The following is a 27,500-nucleotide window of genomic DNA, read 5'->3' on the forward strand; positions in this document are numbered from 1 at the left end:
ATGTTCAGCCGTTTCACCCTGAATCTCTTCATCATGACAGATCCCTGATTATATTCATGCCCTGACTCCTCCTCGACTGTGTTTACAGTGTGTGTGTGTGTGTGTGTGTGTGTGCAGTTTTGGTGAGATTATTGTCTAGGTCTGGATTACTGAGGAAGAAAAGCATCAGATTTCTCTTCATGAATCTAGATTCTGGTCCTAGACGAGGGAAAACCAGCATCATGTCTGTGTTTAGTTAGTGTGTGTTTGAACCCCGTTCTGGACAAGAGCTGTGGTCAGTAACACACACAGCGTCACTCATTACAGACTCCTGATCAGGGTTTCTTTTTTTCTGTTTTAAAGCACGGTGTTTGATATTGAAAACGACCAGAGGCCTTGATGTGGAGCAGGATTTCCGCTTGTCTGTTCCTCAGTCCCAGAATCCTACTCAGTGTAGAAATACCAGAGAGAAAACTGACCAATCAGATTTCTCGCTCCTGCCAGCATTCATCCAGTTCACTCGTTATTTTAACTCAGCATTAGTGTCATGTCCGTGTGAACACGCACACCTCAACCTTAAATCCAGATGTTCTTCTGAAAGCCAGCAGTGTGCGTGTGTGTGAATCAGAATGGTCAGACAGGAAGTGACCGTTGTTTTAATTGTATCTCTGTTTTACTGTATTTTTGATTTTGAGAATTAAAGAGTAAATCTTCAGATTCTGCAGTCTGTGTGTTTAATTCATGTTTACACACATCACCAGTCCTCCTCTGCACTCTGAGGGAATAGAAAACTTTAAAGTGTAAAGCAGCTAACTGGAGTTTTGTAGATCCTGTAGATCCAATACTGCTACACTGGAACTAGTGGAGACGTTGATGTCTCATATCTCAGCTTTGTAGTGTGATCTTCAGGTGAAACCTGCACTGTCTCACCCTCCTTTAGCAACTCTGTAAATATGAAGGAAGTAGATTTGGTTGGTTGGTGTTTGTTCAGGTGAAACTTTCGACAGATTTTCCTCAGATCCACAGTGTGAGATCCTGAGGTCAGGACAAACACAGTGATACACGCCATTCTGTTCTGTTCCACTCTGAGGCTCTGAGTCCAACAAATTCCAGATCATAGTTTTCTCTAATTCCTTCAGGGTGTGATGATTTTATATCAGATGTGATGATGATGAAGATGAAGAAGGTGATTACAGTAACTGGTGATATGAACTCGAATTCACAAAGGTTTAGCTTTCTAGAAGAGAAAGATGGAAAAGTGGGCGGAGCCACCGTTCCCAGAATTTACACTCGGCCCAAACACACACACACCTCCAGCTGAATAAAGAGCTGAAGCCCAGAGTTTACGAGACGCTACGAGCTTTATTCTGTTCCTCAGTAGTACATCAAATAACTTTTCTCCTTCTGCCGGGAAATAACACAGGACTGAGTCATGCAACAGGGCGAGAACACACACGCACACACACGCACGCACACACACGCACGCACGCACGCGCACACACACACACACACACACACACACGCACACACACACACACACACGAAAAATTATAGGCATCTCACACACACACTTCACTACTCTTTTGTTCTCCACAGAAATGTGCTCCAGAGTGTGTGTGTGTGTGTGTGTGTGTGTGTGTGTGTGTGTGTGTGTGCGTGCGTGTGTTCACCATCAAAAGGCACTACACACACCCCAGGACCACACCCTTTTTTTTTGTTTGTTAAGAAAAGGTCATTAAAAAGTGCTGTTCCTGTGTGACGGGATTCAGCATGGCTTACTCTAGTTAGAAAAGTAGGTGTGTTGTGCTGTTTATACTGTGATGTCAGAATGTGCTGGTTGATAACCCCACCTCCCTACCGCAGGCCACGCCTCTCCACTGGAACTATGACGATGGTGTTCAGCGTGTGCTCTGAAATAAAGCAGGCTGAGCGTGAAGCAACAGATTTATTACTGAAGAAAAATAAAACAGAAAGGCCTGGTCCACAACAGACAGTTACTGTCCAGTTAGTGACCAGCAGGAGGCGCTGTGAGGAACACCAGCTCTTCCCCGTCTCTCCACCACACATGGAGAACGTTGTGCTACTGAGTTACACCACATGATCCATTCCTGATCTCTCTTTATTCAGCTAGTTTTATTTGATTAGCTCTAACAGCTCAGAGGAGCGTGTGAATCAGATGACCTCTCTATCACCCATAAATAACGACCATACGAATCCACACTCGGACGTACACTTACACACACACACACACACACACACACACACACACACAGAGATAAGAAAAGGACAACTGATTAAAAATATACACTAGAGTGTAGCAGTTCAGTTCATGCTACAGTCCAGTCCAGTCCAGGCGTGTCTGAGGAGGACAGGCGGTCAGACTCCGCGTCCACCCACGAGCTTGTGTTAAATGGGCGAGTCTCCAAAGTGCTTGAGCCGAATGCGCTGGATGTAACTGGCGTGGGTGGGGCTGTAGCTGCAGTGGGCAGGGCTGTAGCGTCCTGGACTGGAGTGGTCAGGCGAGTAGGCGTGTCTGACCGGACTGTAACGGCTCACAGGAGACCCAGGAGTCAGAGACTGGAGCCTGGAGTGAGGCTTTAACACGGCCGGAGTCTGCCAACTGCAACACACACACACGCACACACACACAGACACACACACAGACAGACACACACACGCAGACAAACACACGCACAAAACACAGACACACACACAGAGACACACACACACACAAACAAACACACGCACAAAACACACACACAAACAGACAGACACACACACACACAAACAAACACACGCACAAAACACAGACACACACACAAAAACACACGCACAAAACACAGACACACACACAAACAAACACACGCACAAAACACAGACACACACACAAAAACACACGCACAAAACACAGACACACACACAAACAAACACACGCACAAAACACAGACACACACACAAACAAACACACGCACAAAACACAGACACACACACAAACAAACACACGCACAAAACACAGACACACACACAGAGACACACACACACACAAACAAACACACGCACAAAACACACACACAAACAGACACACACACAAACAGACACACACACAACCAGACACACACACAACACAGACACACACACACACAACACAGACACACACACACACAACACAGACACACACACACACACAACACACACACACACACAAAACACACACAAACAGACACACACACAAACAGACACACACACACAACACAGACACACACACACAACACAGACACACACACACAACACAGACACACACACAACACAGACACACACACACACACAACACAGACACACACACAACACAGACACACACACACAACACAGACACACACACACACAACACAGACACACACACACACAACACAGACACACACACACACGCACACACACACAGACAAACACACACGCACACACAGACAAACACACATACAAAACACAGACACACACACAGACAGACACACACACGCAGACAAACACACGCAGACAAACACACGCACAAAACACACGCACAAAACACACGCACAAAACACAGACACAGAGACACACACACACACAAACAAACACACGCACAAAACACACACACAAACAGACACACACACACACAAACAAACACACGCACAAAACACAGACACACACACAAAAACACACGCACAAAACACAGACACACACACAAACAAACACACGCACAAAACACAGACACACACAAACAAACACACGCACAAAACACAGACACACACACAAACAAACACACGCACAAAACACAGACACACACACAAACAAACACACGCACAAAACACAGACACACACACAGAGACACACACACACACAAACAAACACACGCACAAAACACACACACAAACAGACACACACACAACCAGACACACACACAACACAGACACACACACACAACACAGACACACACACACACACACCACACACACACACACACACACACACAAAACACACACAAACAGACACACACACAAACAGACACACACACAAACAGACACACACACACACAGACACACACACACAACACAGACACACACACAACACAGACACACACACAACACAGACACACACACACAACACAGACACACACACACAACACAGACACACGCACACACACACAGACAAACACACACACGCACACACAGACAAACACACATACAAAACACAGACACACACACAGACAGACACACACACGCAGACAAACACACGCACAAAACACACGCACAAAACACACGCACAAAACACACGCACAAAACACAGACACAGAGACACACACACACACAAACAAACACACGCACAAAACACACAGACAAACAGACACACACACACACAAACAAACACACGTACAAAACACAGACACACACACAAAAACACACGCACAAAACACAGACACACACACAAACAAACACACGCACAAAACACAGACACACACAAACAAACACACGCACAAAACACAGACACACACACAGACAGACACACACACACACAAACAAACACACGCACAAAACACACACACAAACAGACACACACACAAACAGACACACACACAACCAGACACACACACAACACAGACACACACACAACACACACACACACACACACACACACACACACACACAAAACACACACAAACAGACACACACACAAACAGACACACACACAACACAGACACACACACAACACAGACACACACACACACACAAAACACACACAAACAGACACACACACAACACAGACACACACACAACCAGACACACACACAACACAGACACACACACACAACACAGACACACACACACAACACAGACACACACACACACAAAACACACACAAACAGACACACACACAACACAGACACACACACAACACAGACACACACACAACACAGACACACACAACACAGACACACACAACACAGACACACACACACACACACAACACAGACACACACACACACACAACACAGACACACACACACACACACACACAACACAGACACACACACACACACAACACAGACACACACACACACACACACACACACAACACAGACACACACAACACAGACACACACACACACACACACACACACACACACAACACAGACACACACACACACACACAGACACATATACACACACACACACAGTCACATATACACACACACACACACAGTCACATATACACACACACACACAAAAGACACACACAGACACAAACAGACACACAAAAACACATGCACAAAACACACACACAAAACACAGACACACACACACACAACACAGACACACACACACACAGACACATATACACACACACACACAGTCACATATACACACACACACACACAGTCACATATACACACACACACAAAAGACACACAAAGACACACACAGACACACAAAAACACATGCACAAAACACACACACAAAACACAGACACACACACACAAACAGACACACAGACACACAAACACATGCACTAAACACACACACAGACACACAAAAACACATGCACAAAACACACACACAAAACACAGACACACACACACAAAACAGACACACACAAACAGACACACAGACACACACACAAACAGACACACACACAGACACACACACAGACACACACACACACACACACACAACACACACACACACAACACAGACACACACACACACACACACAACACAGACACACACACAACACAGACACACACACACACACACAACACAGACACACACAAACAAACACACGCACAAAACACACACACAAACAGACACACACACAACACAGACACACACACACACACACAACACAGACACACACACACACACAACACAGACACACACACACACCACAGACACACACACACACACACACAAACAGACACACACACACAACACAGACACACACACACACACACACACACAACACAGACACACACACACACACACAACACAGACACACACACACAACACAGACACACACACACAACACAGACAGACACACACAAACAGACAAAAACAGACACACAGACAGACAGAGACACACAGACAGACACACACACAAAACAGACACACACACAAACACGCACAAAACACACACACACACAGACACACACACACACACACACACACACAACACAGACACACAAAAACACATGCACAAAACACACACACAAAACACAGACACACACAAAACACAGACACACAGACAGACACACAAAAACATGCACAAAACACACACACAGACACACAAAACACACACAAAACACAGACACACACACACAAAACACAGACACACACACAAAACACAGACACACACACACACAAACAGACACACAGACACACAAACAGACACACAGACACACACACAGACACACACAGACAGACACACACAGACACACAAAAACAGACACACAGACACACACACACAAAAACAGACACACACACACAGACACACACACACACACACACAGACACACACACAGACACACACACAGACACAATCAAGCTTTTTAATATGGAGTGAGGTCATCATCAATAACATCTCAGACAGATGGCGAGAAGAAATACATTGAGTAGCTAGTTATCATGACATAAGCTGGTTAGTATAGAGTTAAAGAGCTAATGATGGTTGTTTTTTTGTGGTAGAGGATAAAGGGGCAGTGGATAGTTAGATTGGTGGCAGACAGTTAGTTTAGCTAGATTAGTAGATAGTTAGACTAGTAGTAGATAGTTGGATTAGTAGATAGTAAAACTAGTAGTAGATAGTTGGATTAGTAGATAGTGGGATTAGTAGTTAGTTAGACTAGTAGTAATAGTAGTAGTAGTAAATAGTTGGATTAGTAGAGAATCAGACTGGTAGTAGATAGTTGGATTAGTAGATAGTTAGATTAGTAGAGAGTTGGATTAGTAGATAGTTAGACTAGGTGTAGATAGATTAGTATATAGTTGGATTAGCAGAAGATAGTTAGATTAGTAAATAGTTAGACTAGTAGTAGATAATTAGATTAGTAAATAGTTAGACTAGTAGTAGATAGTTAGATTAGTAAATAGTTAGACTAGTAGTAGATAATTAGATTAGTAAATAGTTAGACTAGTAGTAGATAGTTAGATTAATAGTAGATAGTTAGACTAGAAAGAGATAATTAGATTAGTAAATAGTTAGACTAGTAGTAGATAGTTAGATTAGTAAATAGTTAGACTAGTAGTAGATAGTTAGATTAGTAAATAGTCAGACTAGTAGTAGATAGTTAGATTAATAGTAGATAGTTAGACTAGAAAGAGAATTAGATTAGTAAATAGTTAGACTAGTAGTAGATAATTAGATTAGTAAATAGTTAGACTAGTAGTAGATAATTAGATTAGTAAATAGTTAGACTAGTAGTAGATAGTTAGATTAGTAAATAGTTAGACTAGTAGTAGATAGTTAGATTAGTAAATAGTTAGACTAGTAGTAGATAGTTAGATTAGTAAATAGTCAGACTAGTAGTAGATAGTTAGATTAGTAAATAGTCAGACTAGTAGTAGATAGTTAGATTAATAGTAGATAGTTAGACTAGAAAGAGATAATTAGATTAGTAAATAGTTAGACTAGTAGTAGTTAGATATATTTGTAGATAGTTAGATTAGTGTCAGAGACACTCTTCCCCGCAGTGCCTGTAGTCAGTGGTCAGTAGCTGGACGCGACCTACCTCTGCATCTCAGCGCTGCTGTATGACTGGACGGTGCTCTTCCACTTGTGAATGCTGGGATATTTAAGTGGGTCGATTTCCACGGCTCCTAGCGCCAAGTACACGTCACGGTCCAGTCTGGAGGGAGAGTCTCTGTGTGGACACACACACACACACAACACTAATGTCACACACACATGCTAATTCAACACAACACAACACAGTGTCCACTGCCGGCTGACTCACCCTTCAATAAACAGTCCTTTCCTGACACGAGGGGGCGTGGTCAGGATGAGGTCATTAGAACAATCCAACGATCTATAAGATCCAGAGGTGGAGGAGGAGGCGGAGCTTCCATGATCCCAGGATCTGGAGCGTGAACAGATCAATCTCTCTCCGTTCGATCCCATTCGGGTCCTCGCTCTCTGCCCCTCCTCCTCCTCCTCCATGCTCTCCCGTGCCTGGAAGTACTCATCCGAACCTGTACTCGAAAGCTCTGCCCCTTCCTGCCCGCCTCTGTCCGGGTCGCGCAGCGTCATGCGCTCAAACTCCGCCATCAGGTTGGAGATGGGTGACGGAGGGCAGGAAGAGGCGGGCTTCTGCGGCTCAATGAGGGCGGAGTCTTGTGAGACGGGCAGGATGTGGAAGCCCCGCCCACCCTGGTCATCTTTAGAGCAGCAGGAGGAGGAGGAGGAGGAGGTGATGCTGGTAAGGGCTGCATTCTGTCGGTTCTTTATCTCCTCCAGGGAGATATCAGTCTCGTCCAGGAACGCTCCCACTGACACAGAATTACTGAACTTCTTCTGCTTTCCTGAAATGTCACACACACCATACACATATACACACACACACACGTCATATACACACAAATGTCATACCCAATACACCCACAACTCTACTGTATATATGTGTGTGTGTGTGTGTATATATATACACTATATTGCCAAAAGTATTCGCTCACCTGCCTTGACTCGCATATGAACTTAAGTGACATCCCATTCCTAATCCATAGGGTTCAATATGACGTCGGTCCACCCTTTGCAGCTATAACAGCTTCAACTCTTCTGGGAAGGCTGTCCACAAGGTTTAGGAGTGTGTTTATGGGAATTTTTGACCATTCTTCCAGAAGTGCATTTGTGAGGTCACACACTGATGTTGGACGAGAAGGCCTGGCTCTCAGTCTCCGCTCTAATTCATCCCAAAGGTGTTCTATCGGGTTGAGGTCAGGACTCTGTGCAGGCCAGTCAAGTTCCTCCACACCAGACTCTGTCATCCATGTCTTTATGGACCTTGCTTTGGTCACTGGTGCACAGTCATGTTGGAAGAGGAAGGGGCCAGCTCCAAACTCTTCCCACAAAGTTGGGAGCATGGAATTGTCCAAAATGTCTTGGTATGCTGAAGCATTCAGAGTTCCTTTCACTGGAACTAAGGGGCCAAGCCCAGCTCCTGAAAAACAACCCCACACCATAATCCCCCCTCCACCAAACTTTACACTTGGCACAATGCAGTCAGACAAGTACCGTTCTCCTGGCAACCGCCAAACCCAGACTCGTCCATCAGATTGCCAGATGGAGAAGCGCGATTCGTCACTCCAGAGAACGCGTCTCCACTGCTCTAGAGTCCAGTGGCGGCGTGCTTTACACCACTGCATCCAACGCTTTGCATTACACTTGGTGATGTATGGCTTGGATGCAGCTGCTCGGCCATGGAAACCCATTCCATGAAGCTCTCTGCGCACTGTTCTTCAGCTAATCTGAAGGCCACATGAAGTTTGGAGGTCTGTAGCGATTGACTCTGCAGAAAGTTGGCGACCTCTTCGCACTATGCGCCTCAGCATCCGCTGACCCCGCCCCGTCAGTTTACGTGGCCTACCACTTCGTGGCTGAGTTGCTGTCGTTCCCAAACACTTCCACGTTCTTATAATACAGCTGACAGTTGACTGTGGAATATTTAGGAGCGAGGAAATTTCACGACTGGATTTGTTGCACAGGTGGCATCCTATCACAGTTCCACGCTGGAATTCACTGAGCTCCTGAGAGCGACCCATTCTTTCACAAATGTTTGTAAAAACAGTCTGCATGCCTAGGTGCTTGATTTTATACACCTGTGGCTATGGAAGTGATTGGAACACCTGATTCTGATTATTTGGATGGGTGAGCAAATACTTTTGGCAATATAGTGTACATATATATATATATATATATATATATATGTGTGTGTGTGTGTGTGTGTGTATATACAGGGGTTGGACAATGAAACTGAAATGCCTGGTTTTAGACCACAATAATTCATTAGTATGGTGTAGGGCCTCCTTTTGCGGCCAATACAGCATCAATTCGTCTTGGGAATGACAGATACAAGTCCTGCACAGTGGCCAGAGGGATTTTGAGCCATTCTTCTTGGAGAATAGTGGCCAGGTCACGACGTGATGCTGGTGGAGGAAAACGTTTCCTGACTCGCTCCTCCAAAACACCCCAAAGTGGCTCAATAATATTTAGATCTGGTGACTGTGCAGACCATGGGAGATGTTCAACTTCACTTCATCTTCATCAAACCACTCTGTCACCAGTCTTGCTGTGTGTATTGGTGCATTATCATCCTGACACACAGCACCGGCTTCAGGGTACAATGTTTGAACCATTGGGTGCACATGGTCCTCCAGAATGGTTCGGTAGTCCTTGGCAGTGACGCGCCCACCTAGCACAAGTATTGGGCCTAGGGAATGCCATGATATTGCAGCCCAAACCATCACTGATCCACCTCCATGCTTCACACTGGGCATGCAACAGTCTGGGTGGTACGTTTCTTTGGGGCTTCTCCACACTGTAACTCTCCCGGATGTGGGAAAGACAGTGAAGGTGGACTCATCAGAGAACAATACATGTTTCACATTGTCCACAGCCCAAGATTTTGTGACCAAAGTGACCAAAGGTTTGGCTGTAGCAGCCCGGCCATGTACATTGACCCTGTGGAGCTCCCGACGGACAGTTTTGGTGGAAACAGGAGAGTTCAGGTGCACATTTAATTCTGCAGTGAGTTGGGCAGCTGTGGTTTTATGTTTTTTGGATACAATCCGGGTTAGCACCCGGACATCCCTTTCAGACAGCTTCCTCTTGCGTCCAAAACCTTCACACTCTGCTCTTACTGGTGGAATGTGCAATCAATGAAGATTGGCCACCAGGCTGGTCAAATTTAGCCATGAAACCTCCAACACTAAATTGGCCAGTGTTTCAGTTTCATTGTCCAACCCCTGTATATATATATATATATATATATATATATATATATATATACATATATATATATATATATATATATATATACACATATACATGTATGTGTATATATGTCTGTCTGTGTGTGTGTGTATATATATATATATATATATGTGGGTGTGCATGTGTGTGCGTGTGTATGTGTATATATATTTGTGTGTGTATATACCAGGAGATGGAGTCCTGAACTTGTTGCTGTTATTGAGTTCTCCAGCCTGGTCTCGAGCGCGCTCACTGAACTCCTTCTTGCTCAGGAAGTCCTCCAGACGCCTCAGACCCTCCACTGAGACCAAGTCCACAAAACTGTCCAGGAAATCCCAGTACTCAGCCCAGGGGTGTCCCAGCTCCCGCGCCAGGTCTCTGGAACACACACACACACACACACACACACAAGTGAGGCTAATGGAGCAGCTGGATGAAGAGAGCTAGCATGTTAGAGACACACATGCAGTGTGTGTGTGTGTGTGTGTGTGTGTGTCACCTGCCGACTCGCTCCGCTCCACGCTCCGGGTCGGACTTGAGGATGTGGTGGAAATACTCCGCCCGCACTCTGGGGGGCGTCTTCCACACTCGCCTGAACTCATCTGCCTGATCAACACACACACAAAATTACAGACACATCACACACACCCTCGTTAAACCACACACATTACAAGGAAAGAAAGAAAGAAAGAAAGAAAGAAAGAAAGAAAGAAAGAAAGAAAGAAAGAAAGAAAGAAAGAAAGAAAGAAAGAAAGAAAGAAAGAAAGAAAGAAAGAAAGAAAGACAGGCAGACAGAAAGACAAGCAGGCAGAAAGACAAGCAGGCAGACAGACAGACAGACAAAGACAAGCAGGCAGACAGAAAGAAAGAAAGAAAGAAAGAAAGAAAGAAAGAAAGAAAGAAAGAAAGAAAGAAAGAAAGAAAGAAAGAAAGAAAGAAAGATAGTGAGACAGACAGACAGAGAGACAGACAGTGAGACAGACAGTGAGACAGACAGACAGTGAGACAGTGCTGGGACTGACTTTAGAGGGGCTCAGTGGGCCGGCGAAGGCCCTGACGGTCATCATGGGCTCCCGGGGGCTTCTGGGTAAGAGCGGTGAGAGGGTTTCCATGGGCTCAGGTGACCAGGGAGCACCAATCACAGGCTGGGCGGAGTTATCGGCTGCTCGGAGGAGGGGCACGTAACACCGATCTGCAGCCAACCAATCAGAAACAGGCTCATATCATCATCAGAATGTCACAACATAAACACCTGAATAAATCCATCACCGTGTTTACACAAACAAACAAACAAGCAAACAACAATAAGACATGAACCCTGTGGAAGATCTCCACCTTCATTACCTTCCAGATATTCTGTGATCTTCTGTCTGACTTCCGGGATTTTACTTTTTTCCTTCATCCGTTCACAAATGATCTGAAATGAGAGCAGGACCACGTGAGTCAGGGGTTTACTCCATTTTATTATTATTATTATTATTATTATTATTATTATTATTATTATTATTATGGTGTTGTAGTGCAGCGTTGTGGGCGGAGTCACCTCGTAGGGTTTCTGCCCATATTTGTTCTTCCTATGTTTGTCAATGTGGGGGTGAGAGCAGAGGACGTTGACCACAGCTGCACAGCCAAACTTACACGCAAAGTGCAGCGGCGTCTCGAAGCACTGAAACACACACACACACACACAACATTGTTAATACACACACATGGCTACTGCGCTAGGAGTCTCCGGTCAGAGCGAACTCACGGCTTTATCAGGCGTGTTGAGGTACAGGTCCACGATGTAGCGGATGCGCTGGTGCAGCATGCTGTCCGGGTCATCAGGATACATCAAGCGCATGAAGTCCGGGTTCTCCAGAGTGTCCAGCAGCAGCTGAGCCACGCCCGCCTGATTCTCCTTCGCTGCCACGTGCATCACGTTATACCTGCAGCCCTCCTACCACACACACAAAATTAAACCCCGGTATTCTAGCAGCTCCTGACCAACTGACCATTCTACCACTAGCTCTGGAGACAGAAAGTAGCTGCTCTCATGGAACTGATTCAGAATGGTTGGTCATATGGAAACCTGCTCCTGCTCTGAGGTGAGCAGACATACTGGAGATAAAATGTGAACATTTCCCAGCCTCAGTGGACTATTTAGTGACCACTGATACATGACTGTGGTCATGAGGAACCCAAGACCTCCATAAGGTTCTCAGCTACAACAATCCAGCACCTCGACCTGCTTCAGGTCCTCAAACTGCTACGTTCCTGGAGGTGCATTTCAGAGCAGCCCCCCCCCCCCAATCTTTCCCTCCAGCCTCCAGGCAGCAGCTCTACTGAATATCCAGAACCTAGCAGGAGGCTCCTGAGTACTGAGGAGCTCTATCCTTAAGCAGACGGGTTCCTCAGATCCTGTATCAGATCTGGAGCTCACAGTGGGTTCAGATCCCCGAGGTTAGGGTAACACTAACAGGACAAACAGCTAACCCAGTTAAGAGTGCGCTCGGACCTGCAGCACGGTGGGGTTGTCCCCGGAGCCGATGAGGTAGCGCGGGTTGCTCCACACCAGCTCGGTGAAGGACGCCTCGTCTCCTCGCTCCACACACACTCGCAGCCGCGCCGTCAGGTCCTGAGGACGAGGACTCTTGAAGCTGTTGGCCTTTTCTCGGTTTATCCCGTCCGTCTCGGCCAGAGACACGCCCTCTGATGGACAGACAGACAGAGCATCTACACATAACGTGAGGGTTTTAGACGCGTGTGCAGGAACAGGAAGCGCGTCTCACCTTTGCTGAAGACAAGGGCGGTCTTCACAGGGGACACACAGGGGGCGCACTTGCTCGGGGAGGGAAAGTAATCACACAGGCCCTTGGCAAACTTCTCAGCGTCCTCTCGGGTAGAGAAGGCCTTGAAGCGGGCGCCCTTCATCATCTTCACCGCCTGCAGAGCCTCCTTCTTCTCCGTGTAGACGTGAGCTCTCTCTGAGGGAGCAGCAGCACAAGATCATCAGCAATATATCATGTGTCATTATTAATATGAATAACTCAGCTCCGTGAAAGATCAGCTCCACCCTCGGACATCATCTCACCGTTTCTGGCCAGCACATCCTCCCACAGTGGACACACTCCGTAGTACAGCGTGGGTGTGATCTGGTCAGTTCTGTTTGGCGTCTGGACATCATGCCGGGAGGGTGACGCGCTCTTCTCACTCAGTGGCTCCTCCTCGGGTGGGTTGAGGCCCAGGTGGTACCCGACGTCCCCCTCTTCGGCCAGGGTGGCGCCGGGGGCGGAGCCTCCAGATTCTGATACGGAGACTCCGGCGTTCTCCACGAGGGCGCGGGCCAGTTTGCGCTCGAAGACGGCACGTGTGGTGGCCGTGATGGGGCCGCACTTCAGGTTGGCTTTGAGGATCTCCTCCCTGAGCTGGTCAGCGCTCAGAGACTTCAGCCGGCTCAGAGCGGCCTCCATGCTGCTGGGAAAAGAACATCAGTTGACACACACAAACACACTGCAAGGACCATCGTTTAACATCACACACAGGGTCAGTTAAAGCAGTCTGTCTGCACACAGTGCCTTAGATCTGGACATTTATTAAACTTATTATTATTATTATTATTATTAAGACATTAGCTCTCAGACTTCAACTGTATGTTAACTACATGCTGTTTTCTCTCAGAAGTGTGTGGACATGACGGTCAACATTAATCTGCCTCACGTTCCAGGCGCACTGGACAGAGATGTTCAAATGAGTGCAGACAGACTGCTGGACCTCGTGTACACTGTCCACCGTGAGCTGACCAGAGCTATGAGAGGAGTCTCTGGAGCAGATGAGGAGATGGGAGTGCAGTGTGCAGAGGAAGAGGAGCTGCCTCAGTGTCAGGTGTGTGTGTGTGGGTGAGGAGCTCAGGACAGCACAGACAGACGCGTCACACCCAGAGGCATGTCAGACACCGCTTTTGTGCGCGTGCAGGTTACGGTACCGGTTCCTCGGGCCGTGTGAGAGCGCTACTCACCATTCAGAGCGGATTAACAGCAGCGCATGTGCTGCATGACGGGAATAAAACACAGGTCCGGGGTGTGGTGTGATCTGCAGTTCATTAGAAAGGACGCACAAGGTAATAATAAGGACGATCTCAAACGCGCATTGTTTACAAGCGGCCCCGCGCATGCGCACAGCAAACGCTTCGCGTTCGGCACTCCTGCGCATGCGCACAGCGGACGCTCAGGAGTTGGAACGGCGGTTTGTCAGACGGATTTGCAAAATCACATCTTTTTAACTAATAAATCCTTTAATATCATGTTCATTCTCACAGACATTAAACTCTACACACAAAGCTCACCTTTGCTCCGGAAAAGCTTCCTCTCGGTCAGTTACTTTAAATGACAGCCGTTACCTTGGACACCACAATTAGCAGCATTTTATTTGGTGTAATAAATATTGCAATAAAATTCATCCAGATGTTTCTTACATTAAATCAATTAATCCGCTTCAACAACGCTGAAATTCATACAATATTCAGGGAATTTCTGTTCTCCAGAGGAAACCTGTCCGGTTTAAACTGACAGAGAAGCACGCTAGCACACACGCACTTCCGGAACGTTCTTCTTCGCTACTTCTTCATGGTAAGAGTCCATCAGCGCCACCTCTGGTCACATCCCGTCATTACATTACATTTAAAATGGCATTAAAAGCGCGACAGTGGATTAAAAACATGTTTCTCTCACATTTATTACATATTAAAAAGCTGAACATGTGTAAATCATGACAGCCACGGCCTGTATTATTGTTTCTGAAAAAAAAAAATTCTGAAAAAACTTCGTTACACTCCAGAAAGTGTTTATTTGGGAAGCCTGTCAGTTATTTTATAGACACGCCCCCAAACTCTGCTTTGCTCCTCCCAGTTCCCTAGTCTGAGGCGCTATACGCATCTGGATAAAGCTTTTAGGTCATTTTATAGACACGCCCCCAACTCTGCTTAGCTCCTCCCCCCTCCCAGTCTGTATGTACACAACATCTGGATAAAGCTTTTAAGCGTTTGATTGACAGCTTTACATAAAGTTAGTAAGTCTTTATGGTGCTGTAACTAAGATATTAACACGAGGGTCAGAAATCTGGTCAGCATTCTCACAGGCTCAAGGAGTGAAAATAGATCATTTGAATCTGAATCAGCTCCACTTTTCTGACCCGTACTCTTAATTCGAGCACATTCTGATACATGGACTGATAGAGAACTGTACTGACCCTGTCCACTCTGCACAGTGACCCTGTTTACCTGCAGAGCAGTAACCTGAGGCTCTTCCTCACTGAAGATGCTTCGCTGTGTTCGGTCTGAGGTCGGAGCGGCTCACCTGAACCCGAGCAGTCCATTAAAGCACCACTGTCCTGCTCTCAGGGTCCAGGAACAACCTTCACATCAGCTGAGCACTTCATATAGGGCACAAGTATCCGCCCACCCTCACCCCCCGCCCCATCACTGTACAATCACTGGTCATTTTATTACATCAGATTTCATCAAACTAACTCCACAACACCCAGGATTTCCACTGCATCTGAGATTAGATTCCTGGTATCACACACACACACACAACTCAGGAGGTGACGTAAACAAACAAACAAAAGACAAGTGGAAGTAAATCTGTTATTTATTTTAAACTTTATCATGAACAATCATATACACTCTTCTTCAGCCTTAAAGTGCCGCTGCAGCAGCGTTAAAGTAGACCTGTGCAGAGACTCTCAGCATCACAATACATGCCTTTTACTGAGGCTTGGTCAGTGAGGAGAGTGGACACGACCATCAGCTGCTGCTCAGCACACGTCCACTTTAAAGCTCATCTCTATTATCTCCCAGGAGCTGTGAGGTTCCAGTGCCAAAGCTGGACCTTGTGTGTGTGTGTGTGTGTCACAGAAGCACACTGAGAGCAAGAGTTAGTCTCGTCTCACACACACACACACACGACAGTAAATCAGGATCAGTCAGAAACAAAAGAATATTGTACATCTTCAACTGCCCCCCCCAACCGGTCAGTTGTGCAAAGTCAGTGTCCATCTCTGTGAGTACAGCTCCATTTTATATACAGGATCAATGACACACTGCAGAGACGCCGCGCTCTCACACACACACACACACACACGTCAGTGATTCAGCTCTCAACGACGACTCAGTACTTTACTGCAACCTCATGAGAACTGATCATATAACAATAACATTAATAATAATAATAATAATAATAATAATAATAATGATGATGATGTGAGCAGGACAGAGTGAGGAGTGCCTCTCTCCAACAGAGGAGCTTTGGAAGCTGTGGAAAGTACAGAGAGAGAAGGAAGGATGGAGAGAGAGAAAGTTAAAGAGGAGGAGGGAGAGAGAAGGATAGAGAGAGAGCTACCTAACTGAAGTGACCCACCCGAGCGTGTGGTGTATGGTAATGAGATCAGTGAGGCGTGACCCTGTAACTTCAGCACAGTGTTGTGATGAGAGCATCGCCGCGGTGACTTTCCCTGAGGGCGGGGCTTGGGGGCGGGGATTCAGAAGACTCCAGAGAGGGAGGCGAGTTTATTCAGGAGCCGGTGCTTTTGCTCTTTACTCAGCGATTAACAGCCCTTTAATTCCTGACCCACGTGTACAATGTGTACAGGACAACACCAAATATGGGCGTCCGGTCATCCCAACAACGTGTCAGAGTAACGGCCGTGATCTGACCGACTGACGCTCACAGACATCGTGAGGTTTAGAGACGGTGCTCTTACAGCCCTTTAACTCCTGATCCTCACCAAGAGTGTGAGGACGAGCGCTGTGTGTGGATACCCTGTTACACATCACACACACACGACTTCCTGCACAGAACAGAACAAAAAACAGAACCGTTTTCGGCTGGGTCAAAGCCAGAATTCAGCTCTCACCCCTTCACACGTCTATAGATCTGTTTTATTTACATATAAACATCTACACAATATTCATCACTGTGGGGTCAGTCTGCAGCCTGCACTTCATCTTACTGGCCACATCGCAGCATGCTGCGAGCCTCCAGCTGGACAGAGGCACGGCGTCATGCCTGAGGATCCGGTCTCCTTCCCACTCAACTCTTCTGATTCAACTCTGAATCGTCTCTGAATTGAATTTAATTCGACTCTGAATCGACTTTGATTCAACACTAATTTGACTCTGAATCATATGGCTGCAGAAACTGAACGAACCTGGGTTTTAGCGTTGCAGGTGAGATTTCGGAGCACTCTCTAGTCCCTGTACCTGGGTCACGTCAGGGATTCTACACACACTTCACTGGTAACGCTCTGATGAGATTTTAGTTTCTGTCACCGAATAAATGTGTTTGAACGAGGACGCGTTCAGCCCTACACACACACACACACACACGCTTCACTGGACGCGTTCAGCCCCACACACACACACGCACACACACGCACACACACACTTCACTGGACGCGTTCAGCCCTACACACACACACACACACACACACACACACACACACACACACACACACACACACACACGCACACACACACTTCACTGGACGCGTTCAGCCCTCCACACACCCACACACACTTCACTGAACGCGTTCAGCACTGCACACACCTCAGATGTTTTTTATTTAGATATGTGAACATGTGCAGTGTGAGATTGAATCACTACACAGCAACGATTCAAAAGAATCAATTCCACTCTGATTCAGAATCAGCAGATGAAGAGGTATGAAAGCTCTGATATTAGGACTGTGTCCACAACACTGTTCAGGGAATTCTATGGGATCAGAACCGGACTCGGTGTGTGTCCAGTAACCACATTATCACCATCACAAGGGTCATCATATTATTAGACTATACCCGAGCCAGACAGAACCCGGGGAGACTCTCTGTGCCCTGCTTAGGCAGCCTAACCCCCGAGAGAACACTAATTGGGGCGTGTCCACATGCTGAACACCTCGTTATATACCTCACGTGATTTTTGGTGAATTCTAGCAACAGTCCTCCAACTTTCCAACAGATAAATAAAAGAAAAACACAAAGGACAAACAAATAAAGCATCAGGTCCAACAAAGATGAGACACGACCATATATGGGCGAGATAAACGTAAATAAAACCGGTCCATTAAAAAGTGCGGGTCAGGATAAAACGTGTCCTCTCACTGACTGGACAGGGGCTTCACGAAGAGGCTGTCTCTTCGGGCTCCGCCTCCTTGTCCTGATTGGACAAACCCCCGTCGTTGTGGATACCCAGTTTCTGAAGCTCCTCCTCTGCCGAGACGAAGGTCGCCACGGTGACCGTGTGCTCCTCCATCTGTTTCTGTAGACTGTCCATCTCCTCCCTGGAGACACACACGCACGCACACACGCACACGACGATGATGATGGAGGAGATTTTGAGTGTGTGTGTGTAAGTGTGTGTGAGTGTGTGTGCGTAAGTACTTGAGCTGTCGTAAGCAGTTGTGCAGGTTGTTGAGCGGCTCCTTGTTGACGGAGGCGGCCGGTTTCAGCAGCTCGTCCAATAGCGACGCAGGAACCGGGCAGTCCGGAATCTTCACCGGGGTCAAAGGAGTGGAGTCACACTTCACCTCCATCCGCTGCTGCAGAGAAACAAACACGTTACAGTGGACTTCTTCACTCATGAAAGCCTCCCAATACCCCTCCCTTCACACACACACACACACACACACACACACACACACTGACCTTGCGTGTGCGTGCGTGTTTGAGCTCCTGTTTGAACTGCGTGTTCTGCTGCAGCAGGCTCTTCATGCTGTTCCTCAGCTCACCCACCTTTGCCTGCAGCACAAACTTATCCTTTCTGGTGTTGGTCAGCTCCTCCTGCACCATCTCCAGCTCCACCCGCACTCTCTGCACGCACACACACACACACACACACAAACACACACACAGAAATCAACCTACAGAAATCCTCTATTACTGCAAAAGAACACCAGACAAACATCTCAGATCTTATGACTATCCACCTTTCAGTGTGTGTGTGTGTGTGTGTATGTGTGTGTGTATGTGTGTGTATGTGTGAGAGAGAGTGTGTGACCTGCAGTGTTTCCTGCATGGTGTCCAGCTCTTTCTGGTTGCACTTCTCCGAGAGTTCCAGCTGGTGGCGCTGTGCATCAATCTCCCGCTGCTTCTGCTCCACCTCCCACTTAAGATCCTCCACCTACACACACACACACACACACACACACACAGATCAGTAACTGCAGAGCTAAACACTGTAGGTGTGATTCATTTTATGGAAATTTAAACTGTGTGTGTGTGTGTGTGTGTGTGTGTGTGTATACCTCCTGATTAGTGAGCGGTTGTTTGTTGACCTCATCATCCAGCTGTTTCTGTAAGATCTGCAGCTGTGTGTGAGCCTCAGCCAGCTCGGCCTCGAAGCGGGACACCTCCTGAGAGCGCTGAGTGTCCTGAGCTCTGAGGAGACACGATACACATTTTTCATGAACACTGTACACACACACACACAGTTTTATGTTGTGTATACAAGATTAATAAACGAGTAAAGCGGCCTGATTTATCACTTGTTGGTCAGTATTGTGATATCTGTGTAGCATTAGACACAGCTGAATGCTCCGTATGTAAATGAGTATGTAAATGAGTATGTAAATGAGTATGTAAATGAGTTTCCTTTAACCGTGTGACATCACAGCTTCATCAGAGAGGTTACAAACAAATCCTTATACATTTATTCTATATCACATCACCTTAATCCCACCGCAGCAGTCTAATCTCCTGGTCTGATCTCACTGCTCAGTGTGTGTGTGTGTGTCGTACTCGAGTCTCCTGGTCTGATCTCACTGCTCAGTGTGTGTGTGTGTGTCGTACTCGAGTCTCCTGGTCTGATCTCACTGCTCAGTGTGTGTGTGTGTGTGTGTGTGTGTGTGTGTGTGTGTGTGTGTCGTACTCGAGTCTCCTGGTCTGATCTCACTGCTCAGTGTGTGTGTGTGTGTGTGTGTGTGTGTGTGTGTGTCGTACTCGAGTCTCCTGGTCTGATCTCACTGCTCAGTGTGTGTGTGTGTGTGTGTGTGTGTGTGTGTCGTACTCGAGTCTCCTGGTCTGATCTCACTGCTCAGTGTGTGTGTGTGTGTGTGTGTGTGTGTGTGTGTGTGTGTGTGTGTGTGTGTCGTACTCGAGTCTCCTGGTCTGATCTCACTGCTCAGTGTGTGTGTGTGTGTGTGTGTGTGTGTGTGTGTGTGTGTGTCGTACTCGAGTCTCCTGGTCTGATCTCACTGCTCAGTGTGTGTGTGTGTGTGTGTGTGTGTGTGTGTCGTACTCGAGTCTCCTGGTCTGATCTCACTGCTCAGTGTGTGTGTGTGTGTGTGTGTGTGTGTGTGTGTGTGTGTGTGTGTGTCGTACTCGAGTCTCCTGGTCTGATCTCACTGCTCAGTGTGTGTGTGTGTGTGTGTGTGTGTGTGTGTCGTACTCGAGTCTCCTGGTCTGATCTCACTGCTCAGTGTGTGTGTGTGTGTGTGTGTGTGTGTGTGTGTGTCGTACTCGAGTCTCCTGGTCTGATCTCACTGCTCAGTGTGTGTGTGTGTGTGTGTCGTACTCGAGTCTCCTGGTCTGATCTCACTGCTCAGTGTGTGTGTGTGTGTGTGTGTGTGTGTGTGTGTGTGTGTGTCGTACTCGAGTCTCCTGGTCTGATCTCACTGCTCAGTGTGTGTGTGTGTGTGTGTGTGTGTGTGTGTGTGTGTGTGTGTGTCGTACTCGAGTCTCCTGGTCTGATCTCACTGCTCAGTGTGTGTGTGTGTCGTACTCGAGTCTCCTGGTCTGATCTCACTGCTCAGTGTGTGTGTGTGTGTGTGTGTGTGTGTTTCGTACTCGAGTCTCCTGGTCTGATCTCACTGCTCAGTGTGTGTGTGTGTGTGTGTGTGTGTGTGTGTGTGTGTGTCGTACTCGAGTCTCCTGGTCTGATCTCACTGCTCAGTGTGTGTGTGTGTGTGTGTCGTACTCGAGTCTCCTGGTCTGATCTCACTGCTCAGTGTGTGTGTGTGTGTGTGTGTGTGTGTGTGTGTGTGTGTGTGTGTGTGTGTGTGTGTCGTACTCGAGTCTCCTGGTCTGATCTCACTGCTCAGTGTGTGTGTGTGTGTGTGTGTGTGTGTCGTACTCGAGTCTCCTGGTCTGATCTCACTGCTCAGTGTGTGTGTGTGTGTGTGTGTGTGTGTGTCGTACTCGAGTCTCCTGGTCTGATCTCACTGCTCAGTGTGTGTGTGTGTGTGTGTGTGTCGTACTCGAGTCTCCTGGTCTGATCTCACTGCTCAGTGTGTGTGTGTGTGTGTGTGTGTGTGTGTCGTACTCGAGTCTCCTGGTCTGATCTCACTGCTCAGTGTGTGTGTGTGTGTGTGTGTGTGTCGTACTCGAGTCTCCTGGTCTGATCTCACTGCTCAGTGTGTGTGTGTGTGTGTGTGTGTGTCGTACTCGAGTCTCCTGGTCTGATCTCACTGCTCAGTGTGTGTGTGTGTGTGTGTGTGTGTGTGTCGTACTCGAGTCTCCTGGTCTGATCTCACTGCTCAGTGTGTGTGTGTGTGTGTGTGTCGTACTCGAGTCTCCTGGTCTGATATCACTGCTCAGTGTGTGTGTGTGTGTGTGTGTCGTACTCGAGTCTCCTGGTCTGATCTCACTGCTCAGTGTGTGTGTGTGTGTGTGTGTGTGTCGTACTCGAGTCTCCTGGTCTGATCTCACTGCTCAGTGTGTGTGTGTGTGTGTGTGTGTGTGTGTGTGTGTGTCGTACTCGAGTCTCCTGGTCTGATCTCACTGCTCAGTGTGTGTGTGTGTGTGTGTGTGTGTGTGTGTCGTACTCGAGTCTCCTGGTCTGATCTCACTGCTCAGTGTGTGTGTGTGTGTGTGTGTGTGTCGTACTCGAGTCTCCTGGTCTGATCTCACTGCTCAGTGTGTGTGTGTGTGTGTGTGTCGTACTCGAGTCTCCTGGTCTGATCTCACTGCTCAGTGTGTGTGTGTGTGTGTGTGTGTGTGTGTGTGTGTGTCGTACTCGAGTCTCCTGGTCTGATATCACTGCTCAGTGTGTGTGTGTGTGTGTGTGTGTGTGTGTGTGTCGTACTCGAGTCTCCTGGTCTGATCTCACTGCTCAGTGCGTGTGTGTGTGTGTGTGTGTGTGTCGTACTCGAGTCTCCTGGTCTGATCTCACTGCTCAGTGTGTGTGTGTGTGTGTGTGTGTGTGTGTGTGTGTCGTACTCGAGTCTCCTGGTCTGATCTCACTGCTCAGTGCGTGTGTGTGTGTGTGTGTGTGTGTGTGTGTGTGTGTGTGTCGTACTCGAGTCTCCTGGTCTGATCTCACTGCTCAGTGTGTGTGTGTGTGTGTGTGTGTGTGTGTGTGTGTGTGTGTCGTACTCGAGTCTCCTGGTCTGATCTCACTGCTCAGTGTGTGTGTGTGTGTGTGTGTGTGTGTGTGTGTGTGTGTGTGTGTGTGTGTGTGTCGTACTCGAGTCTCCTGGCCTCCTCCTGCAGGGTTCTCAGCAGCTCCTCTTTGGCTTGGAGCTCCTTCCTGATCTCGCTGAGCTCCAGTACGGCTGCTCGGTAATGCCTGCGGTTATGAGCAGCCTCCAGCCTCGCCTCAGCCACCTACACACACACACACGATCTCTGAGATTAGACACTAATGAAACCTCTAGCGATGTATGTGACTGTCCTGTGAGATCAGATGCTTTATCCAGGCTGTGAGATCAGACAGTATTCTAAGTGTACAGTAACAGATGTCCACCTGCTCGGTCAGCTCCTTCACTTTGATCTTCTCCTTTTCCAGAGCAGCCTGCAGCGTCTGCACCAGGTTCCTCATCTGCTGGTCTTCCTCCTCCTTCCTCTTCAGCACGGCTTGAACCTGTGAGCGTAGATCAGACACACTTTAAAACACAGGTCTTTCATAAGCAGTAAAACTCCGTCCTGCGTTTGGAAGGTGCTGACCTGCAGGTTGAGCTGGACCAGGTCAGCTTCTCTCTTGGCTAGCGCAGCCTCCAGGACGTTAGCGTGCTCCCGCAGCGCGTTGTGGGATTGTCCGAGTCCGGTCAGCTTCCCTTTCTCGTGCTCCAGCTCCAGCGTTAGCTTCTTGTTAGCGTCCTCTAGGCGTCTGATCCGCTTCCTGAAGCCGCGTGACTCCTGCAGCTGCACATGGAGAAAACGTACGCAGGTTAAAGACACGCCCCTTCAGAAGAACGTGAAGATCCTGAAGGACACACACGTAGCTGTGCTAACCTCATCCTCCAGCTCCAGCACCTTCTCCTGATACTCCTCCAGCTCGGCACTGGTCAGACTGATGACCTCCTGCAGCTCCTTCTCCAGCAGGGCTTTACTCTGGAGCACGGTGTTCAGCTCCGCCTGCAACGACTCCACCTTCGCCTGGGAATCGAACCCGCGACACTGATCACCATGCCCGCGTCACTCCTCCGCTATAAATAACGCCAGTGTCTTCATCAAGACCTTACCTGCAGAGCCTGGTTGTTCCCGCCCTCGTCCACCTGCGCTCGCAGCTTCACTAGCTCCGCCTCTGCTGTCTCCTTCTCCCCCAGAGCTTCCTGTAGCCGTCGGCTCAGGATGCTCACCGCGTTCTCGTACGCCTTGTGCTTGGCCTTCAGCTCCTTCTGCGCGCTCGTCAAATCTGTCCCCAGCCTCTTCATCCTCACCTTCTGCTCCGAAATCGCCCTGAGGGGCAGAAAAAAATTATACTATTAAATAACGCTAACCTGTAGCAGCTACAAAGCTAGCGGAGACCAGCGACATTCTCCATTATGCTAACTGGGTTATTATTAAGCTGATGGTTTGAACGCACTGCTTGCGAATTATTAGCGATGTTAGCATTTCTATACAACTGGATGAAGGGTCAGGTGACTCACTTCTTGGCCTCGCCTTGCATCTCCTCCACCTTCTTTCTCAGGACCTCGTTCTCCTCCGTGACTGCAGACAGCTGATTCTGGTCAAACTGTACAGACTAGAGAGAAACACACACACAGACACACACACACACACTTAGGGTGTCTTGTCAAACAGCAGGAAGTAAGATGTGTGTGTGTGTGTGTGTACCTGCAGCTGCATGTCGAGCTGGTCTCTTTCGCTCTGCACCTCCTGCAGATGTTCCTCCAGGCTGCTCATCTGCTGCTGCACTCTCTGGACCTCCTGCAGGAGGCGCTGCTGCTCCAGCTCGGCGCTCTTCTTCTCCTGCTCCACCCGCTGCACCTCCTCCTTCAGCTCCTTCACCTCCAACAGCAGACGCTTCTTGGTGGCCTTCAGCTCGGAGATCAGCTGCTCCTTAGAAGCCGCATCTCGCCTGTACGCCTCTACCATCACCTGCAGGGGGCCACATGGAGGAGAGGAGCTTAGACACATATTCTGGTGGGAAGGGCTTGTTTGGTGGGAGGGGCTTACACCATCAGATTGTGTGTGTGATGAACGTACCTTCTGCTGGTTGAACTGCTCCTTCAATTTCTGTGAGAGTTTCTTCAGAGAGACGTTCTCCTGCTGTAAGGACTCGATCTGGAACGTTACAGAAACCCAACAGGAAGTGAATTTAACTTTTTTTATTTCTCACTCACGATGCAGTGGAGTTGACTCTGTGACGCTCACCTGCGTGGTCTGGACCTGCACTTCCTGTCTGAGCTTCTGGAGCGCATCAGACGAGTCCAGCACGTCCTGTCCGAGTTTCTCGGCCCCGTCGTCCAGCTGGCTCTTCTCGGTGCGCGCCGCCTGCAGCGCCACCTCCAGCACAACCTTCTCGTTGTGCAGGATTTGCAGCTCTTGGTCTCGGGCGGAGGAGTCGGCCTGCAGCTCGTCCAGCTCGGCCTGCAGCTGCTCGTAGCGCGCCTCCATCAGCTGCAGCGCCTGCTCTTTACTCTGCAGAGCGTCCTGCGTCTCCGTCAGCTTCTTCATCAGATCCACATGTTCACGCTGGAACGCCAAGAGCTGAGCGTCCTTCTGGGACAGAGACAATCTCACCTGCAGAGGACAGGGAGTGGACACAGGCCTGATGGTTACGCCTCACTCATACACCTCGACATGTGTGTGTGTGTCTGTGTGTGTGTGTGTGTGTATACCTCTTCTAGCTCCCTCTCGAGTGCTGTGGTTTTACTGGCTGCTCTCAGCAGCTGCTCTCGCTCTTCCTCCAGCTCCTCCAGTTTCTGCTGCAGGTCGCTCTCCACCATCGACTTCGCATCCTGGATCTGCTGGATGGTCGCTTCCTGCGTCAACATGTCCGTCTGGAGGGGCGGAGTCAGAGAGGAGGAGGGGTCAGACAGAGAAGAGGTGGAGTCAGAGAGGTATTTGGGGTGTTCAGCTAAAGTTTTTGTGCATAAATGCAGCTCAGTGTGAAACTGGTTTGTGGGCTGAGCTAGCTAGGAGGCTGACCTCGATGCTCTGCAGCTGGACAGCGATGCGCTCCTTCTCTTTAATGGAGCGGTGTTTGGTCTCCGTGAGCTGGTGAGACAGATTGACGTTCTCTATCTTCAGGTTCTCCAGCACACCGATCTGAGTCATGTGACCCGCCTGCGAGGAAGAGGATAAGAGGAGGAGGAGACATGTTGGTGCATGCATCATTACATAAATACAATTATTGTGTAAAGAGACAGAAGGATTAAACAGGATAAAGTGTGTGTGTGTGTGTACCTGCATGTTGGCCATCTGACTCTGTAGTCGGACTCGGGCCTCCTGCGCGATGGTGAGCTGCTGCTGGTACCAGCTGCGCAGCTGCTGCAGTGACTGAACCTCCGCCTGCGACGTCTGTAGCCTGGAGTTCAGAGCGGCGCGGTCAGCCTCCACCTGCTGCAGCTGTGTGTGTAGTCCGGTCAGCTGCTGACGCAACTCACTCACTGACACACACACACAACAATGAAATGTGAAACGAGTAAAGTGGAAATGGGAAAAAGGGGCGGGGCAGGACACACATATACATATATACATAAATATATATATATATGTGTGTGTTCTTTTCCACTAATCAGAATTTGTCTCATTAGCATGGTTTCCGCTCCTGTGTCCTCACCTGTAACGTCTCTGGAGCTCAGGCTCTGCTGCATGTCCTCCACCCTCCCCATGAGTCTCTGGTACTGCTGCTCGGCGAGCTGCAGGTCTTTGGAGAGCGACTCCAGGCCGGCGTTCTTCTCCTCCAGCTGACCCTGCAGCTCCGCCATGGCCCTCTCCAGCCCGCCCCTCTCCGAGCGCAGGGACGACACCTCGGATGCCAGGGACGCCTGCCGCTCAGAACTCAGACGCGTCTCCTCGCACTGAGCTCGCAGACGCGCGTCCAGCGCCGCTAGCTCCGCCTGCAGCTCCGTCTTCTCCTTCAGAGCCTGTGAGAGGAGGTGGGGCTTAGCGTTATAATCACTGTACACACACTCAGATACACATTGAACTGGACTCACACACAGTTATTACAGGTTTACAGGTTTTCTCACCTGACTGGCCTCAGAGGTCAGAGACTCCAGCTGACCCTCCAGCCTCATCTTCTCCTTCAACACCTGCAGCAGCTCATCATGATTCCCCATCACTGAGCTCCCGTACGACACACTGCACACACACTTCTGATTACATGTGGAAA

General features: G+C 48.3%; 3 protein-coding genes across 14 annotated transcripts in view; 1 reads left to right on the plus strand and 2 right to left on the minus strand.

Moving 5' to 3' along the window:
• Positions 1-694, plus strand: part of pgam5 (PGAM family member 5, serine/threonine protein phosphatase, mitochondrial) — an 11,516-nt gene extending 10,822 nt beyond the window's left edge. For both annotated transcript variants that reach the window (XM_058374683.1, XM_058374684.1), the window contains exon 6: positions 1-694. This exon is cut by the window's left edge and continues 557 nt beyond it. The gene's annotated coding sequence lies outside the window, so the exon portion shown is untranslated.
• Positions 695-1,321: 627 nt separating this feature from the next.
• Positions 1,322-16,376, minus strand: ankle2 (ankyrin repeat and LEM domain containing 2). Of its 7 annotated transcripts, none has more exons than XM_058374673.1 (13): positions 15,422-16,376; positions 14,042-14,424; positions 13,740-13,934; positions 13,466-13,683; positions 12,719-12,907; positions 12,512-12,634; positions 12,313-12,385; positions 11,991-12,160; positions 11,468-11,574; positions 11,156-11,346; positions 7,958-8,522; positions 7,733-7,864; positions 1,322-2,599 (listed from the first exon to the last, which is right to left on the minus strand). In XM_058374673.1, exons 2-13 carry the CDS (start codon positions 14,418-14,420, stop codon positions 2,386-2,388), a joined length of 2,556 nt encoding a protein of 851 aa, XP_058230656.1. In that variant the 5' UTR covers positions 14,421-14,424; positions 15,422-16,376; the 3' UTR covers positions 1,322-2,385. The 7 variants fall into 7 exon arrangements, with proteins under 7 accessions (XP_058230656.1, XP_058230655.1, XP_058230653.1 ...); XM_058374672.1 differs by having other exon boundaries at positions 14,042-14,421; positions 15,422-16,375; XM_058374670.1 differs by having other exon boundaries at positions 14,042-14,421; positions 15,293-16,375.
• Positions 16,377-16,577: 201 nt separating this feature from the next.
• The window catches only part of golga3 (golgin A3), a 31,546-nt gene continuing 20,623 nt past the window's right edge, over positions 16,578-27,500 (minus strand). For 4 of the 5 annotated variants that reach the window (XM_058374666.1, XM_058374665.1, XM_058374662.1 and 1 more), the window contains 19 exons: positions 27,358-27,469; positions 26,946-27,252; positions 26,570-26,772; positions 26,312-26,449; positions 26,002-26,163; positions 25,535-25,903; positions 25,367-25,444; positions 24,995-25,258; positions 24,808-24,902; positions 24,400-24,616; positions 24,170-24,313; positions 23,882-24,079; positions 23,682-23,798; positions 23,403-23,542; positions 20,245-20,377; positions 19,998-20,120; positions 19,646-19,810; positions 19,382-19,539; positions 16,578-19,281 (listed from right to left, as the gene is read on the minus strand). In XM_058374666.1, the coding sequence (XP_058230649.1) occupies positions 19,119-19,281; positions 19,382-19,539; positions 19,646-19,810; positions 19,998-20,120; positions 20,245-20,377; positions 23,403-23,542; positions 23,682-23,798; positions 23,882-24,079; positions 24,170-24,313; positions 24,400-24,616; positions 24,808-24,902; positions 24,995-25,258; positions 25,367-25,444; positions 25,535-25,903; positions 26,002-26,163; positions 26,312-26,449; positions 26,570-26,772; positions 26,946-27,252; positions 27,358-27,469 (3,286 nt within the window). In that variant the 3' untranslated portion in view covers positions 16,578-19,118. The remainder of the gene's footprint in view (positions 19,282-19,381; positions 19,540-19,645; positions 19,811-19,997; positions 20,121-20,244; positions 20,378-23,402; positions 23,543-23,681; positions 23,799-23,881; positions 24,080-24,169; positions 24,314-24,399; positions 24,617-24,807; positions 24,903-24,994; positions 25,259-25,366; positions 25,445-25,534; positions 25,904-26,001; positions 26,164-26,311; positions 26,450-26,569; positions 26,773-26,945; positions 27,253-27,357; positions 27,470-27,500) is intronic. The other variant, XM_058374664.1, reaches the window with a different exon arrangement.

The sequence above is a fragment of the Hemibagrus wyckioides genome, linkage group LG22 (assembly GCF_019097595.1).
Source record: "Hemibagrus wyckioides isolate EC202008001 linkage group LG22, SWU_Hwy_1.0, whole genome shotgun sequence".
NCBI classification, from domain to species: domain Eukaryota; kingdom Metazoa; phylum Chordata; class Actinopteri; order Siluriformes; family Bagridae; genus Hemibagrus; species Hemibagrus wyckioides.

Excerpts from the sequence above, each read along its gene's own strand:
- ankle2 (XM_058374667.1), bottom strand. The coding sequence starts at position 15,159 with ATGCGCAGGAGTGCCGAACGCGAAGCGTTTGCTGTGCGCATGCGCGGG. Across the intron at positions 12,386-12,511 it reads ATGGGCAGAAACCCTACGAG|ATCATTTGTGAACGGATGAA; the intron begins GTGACTCCGCCC and ends CTCTCATTTCAG. Across the intron at positions 11,575-11,990 it reads GCCCACTGAGCCCCTCTAAA|GCAGATGAGTTCAGGCGAGT; the intron begins GTCAGTCCCAGC and ends TGTGTTGATCAG.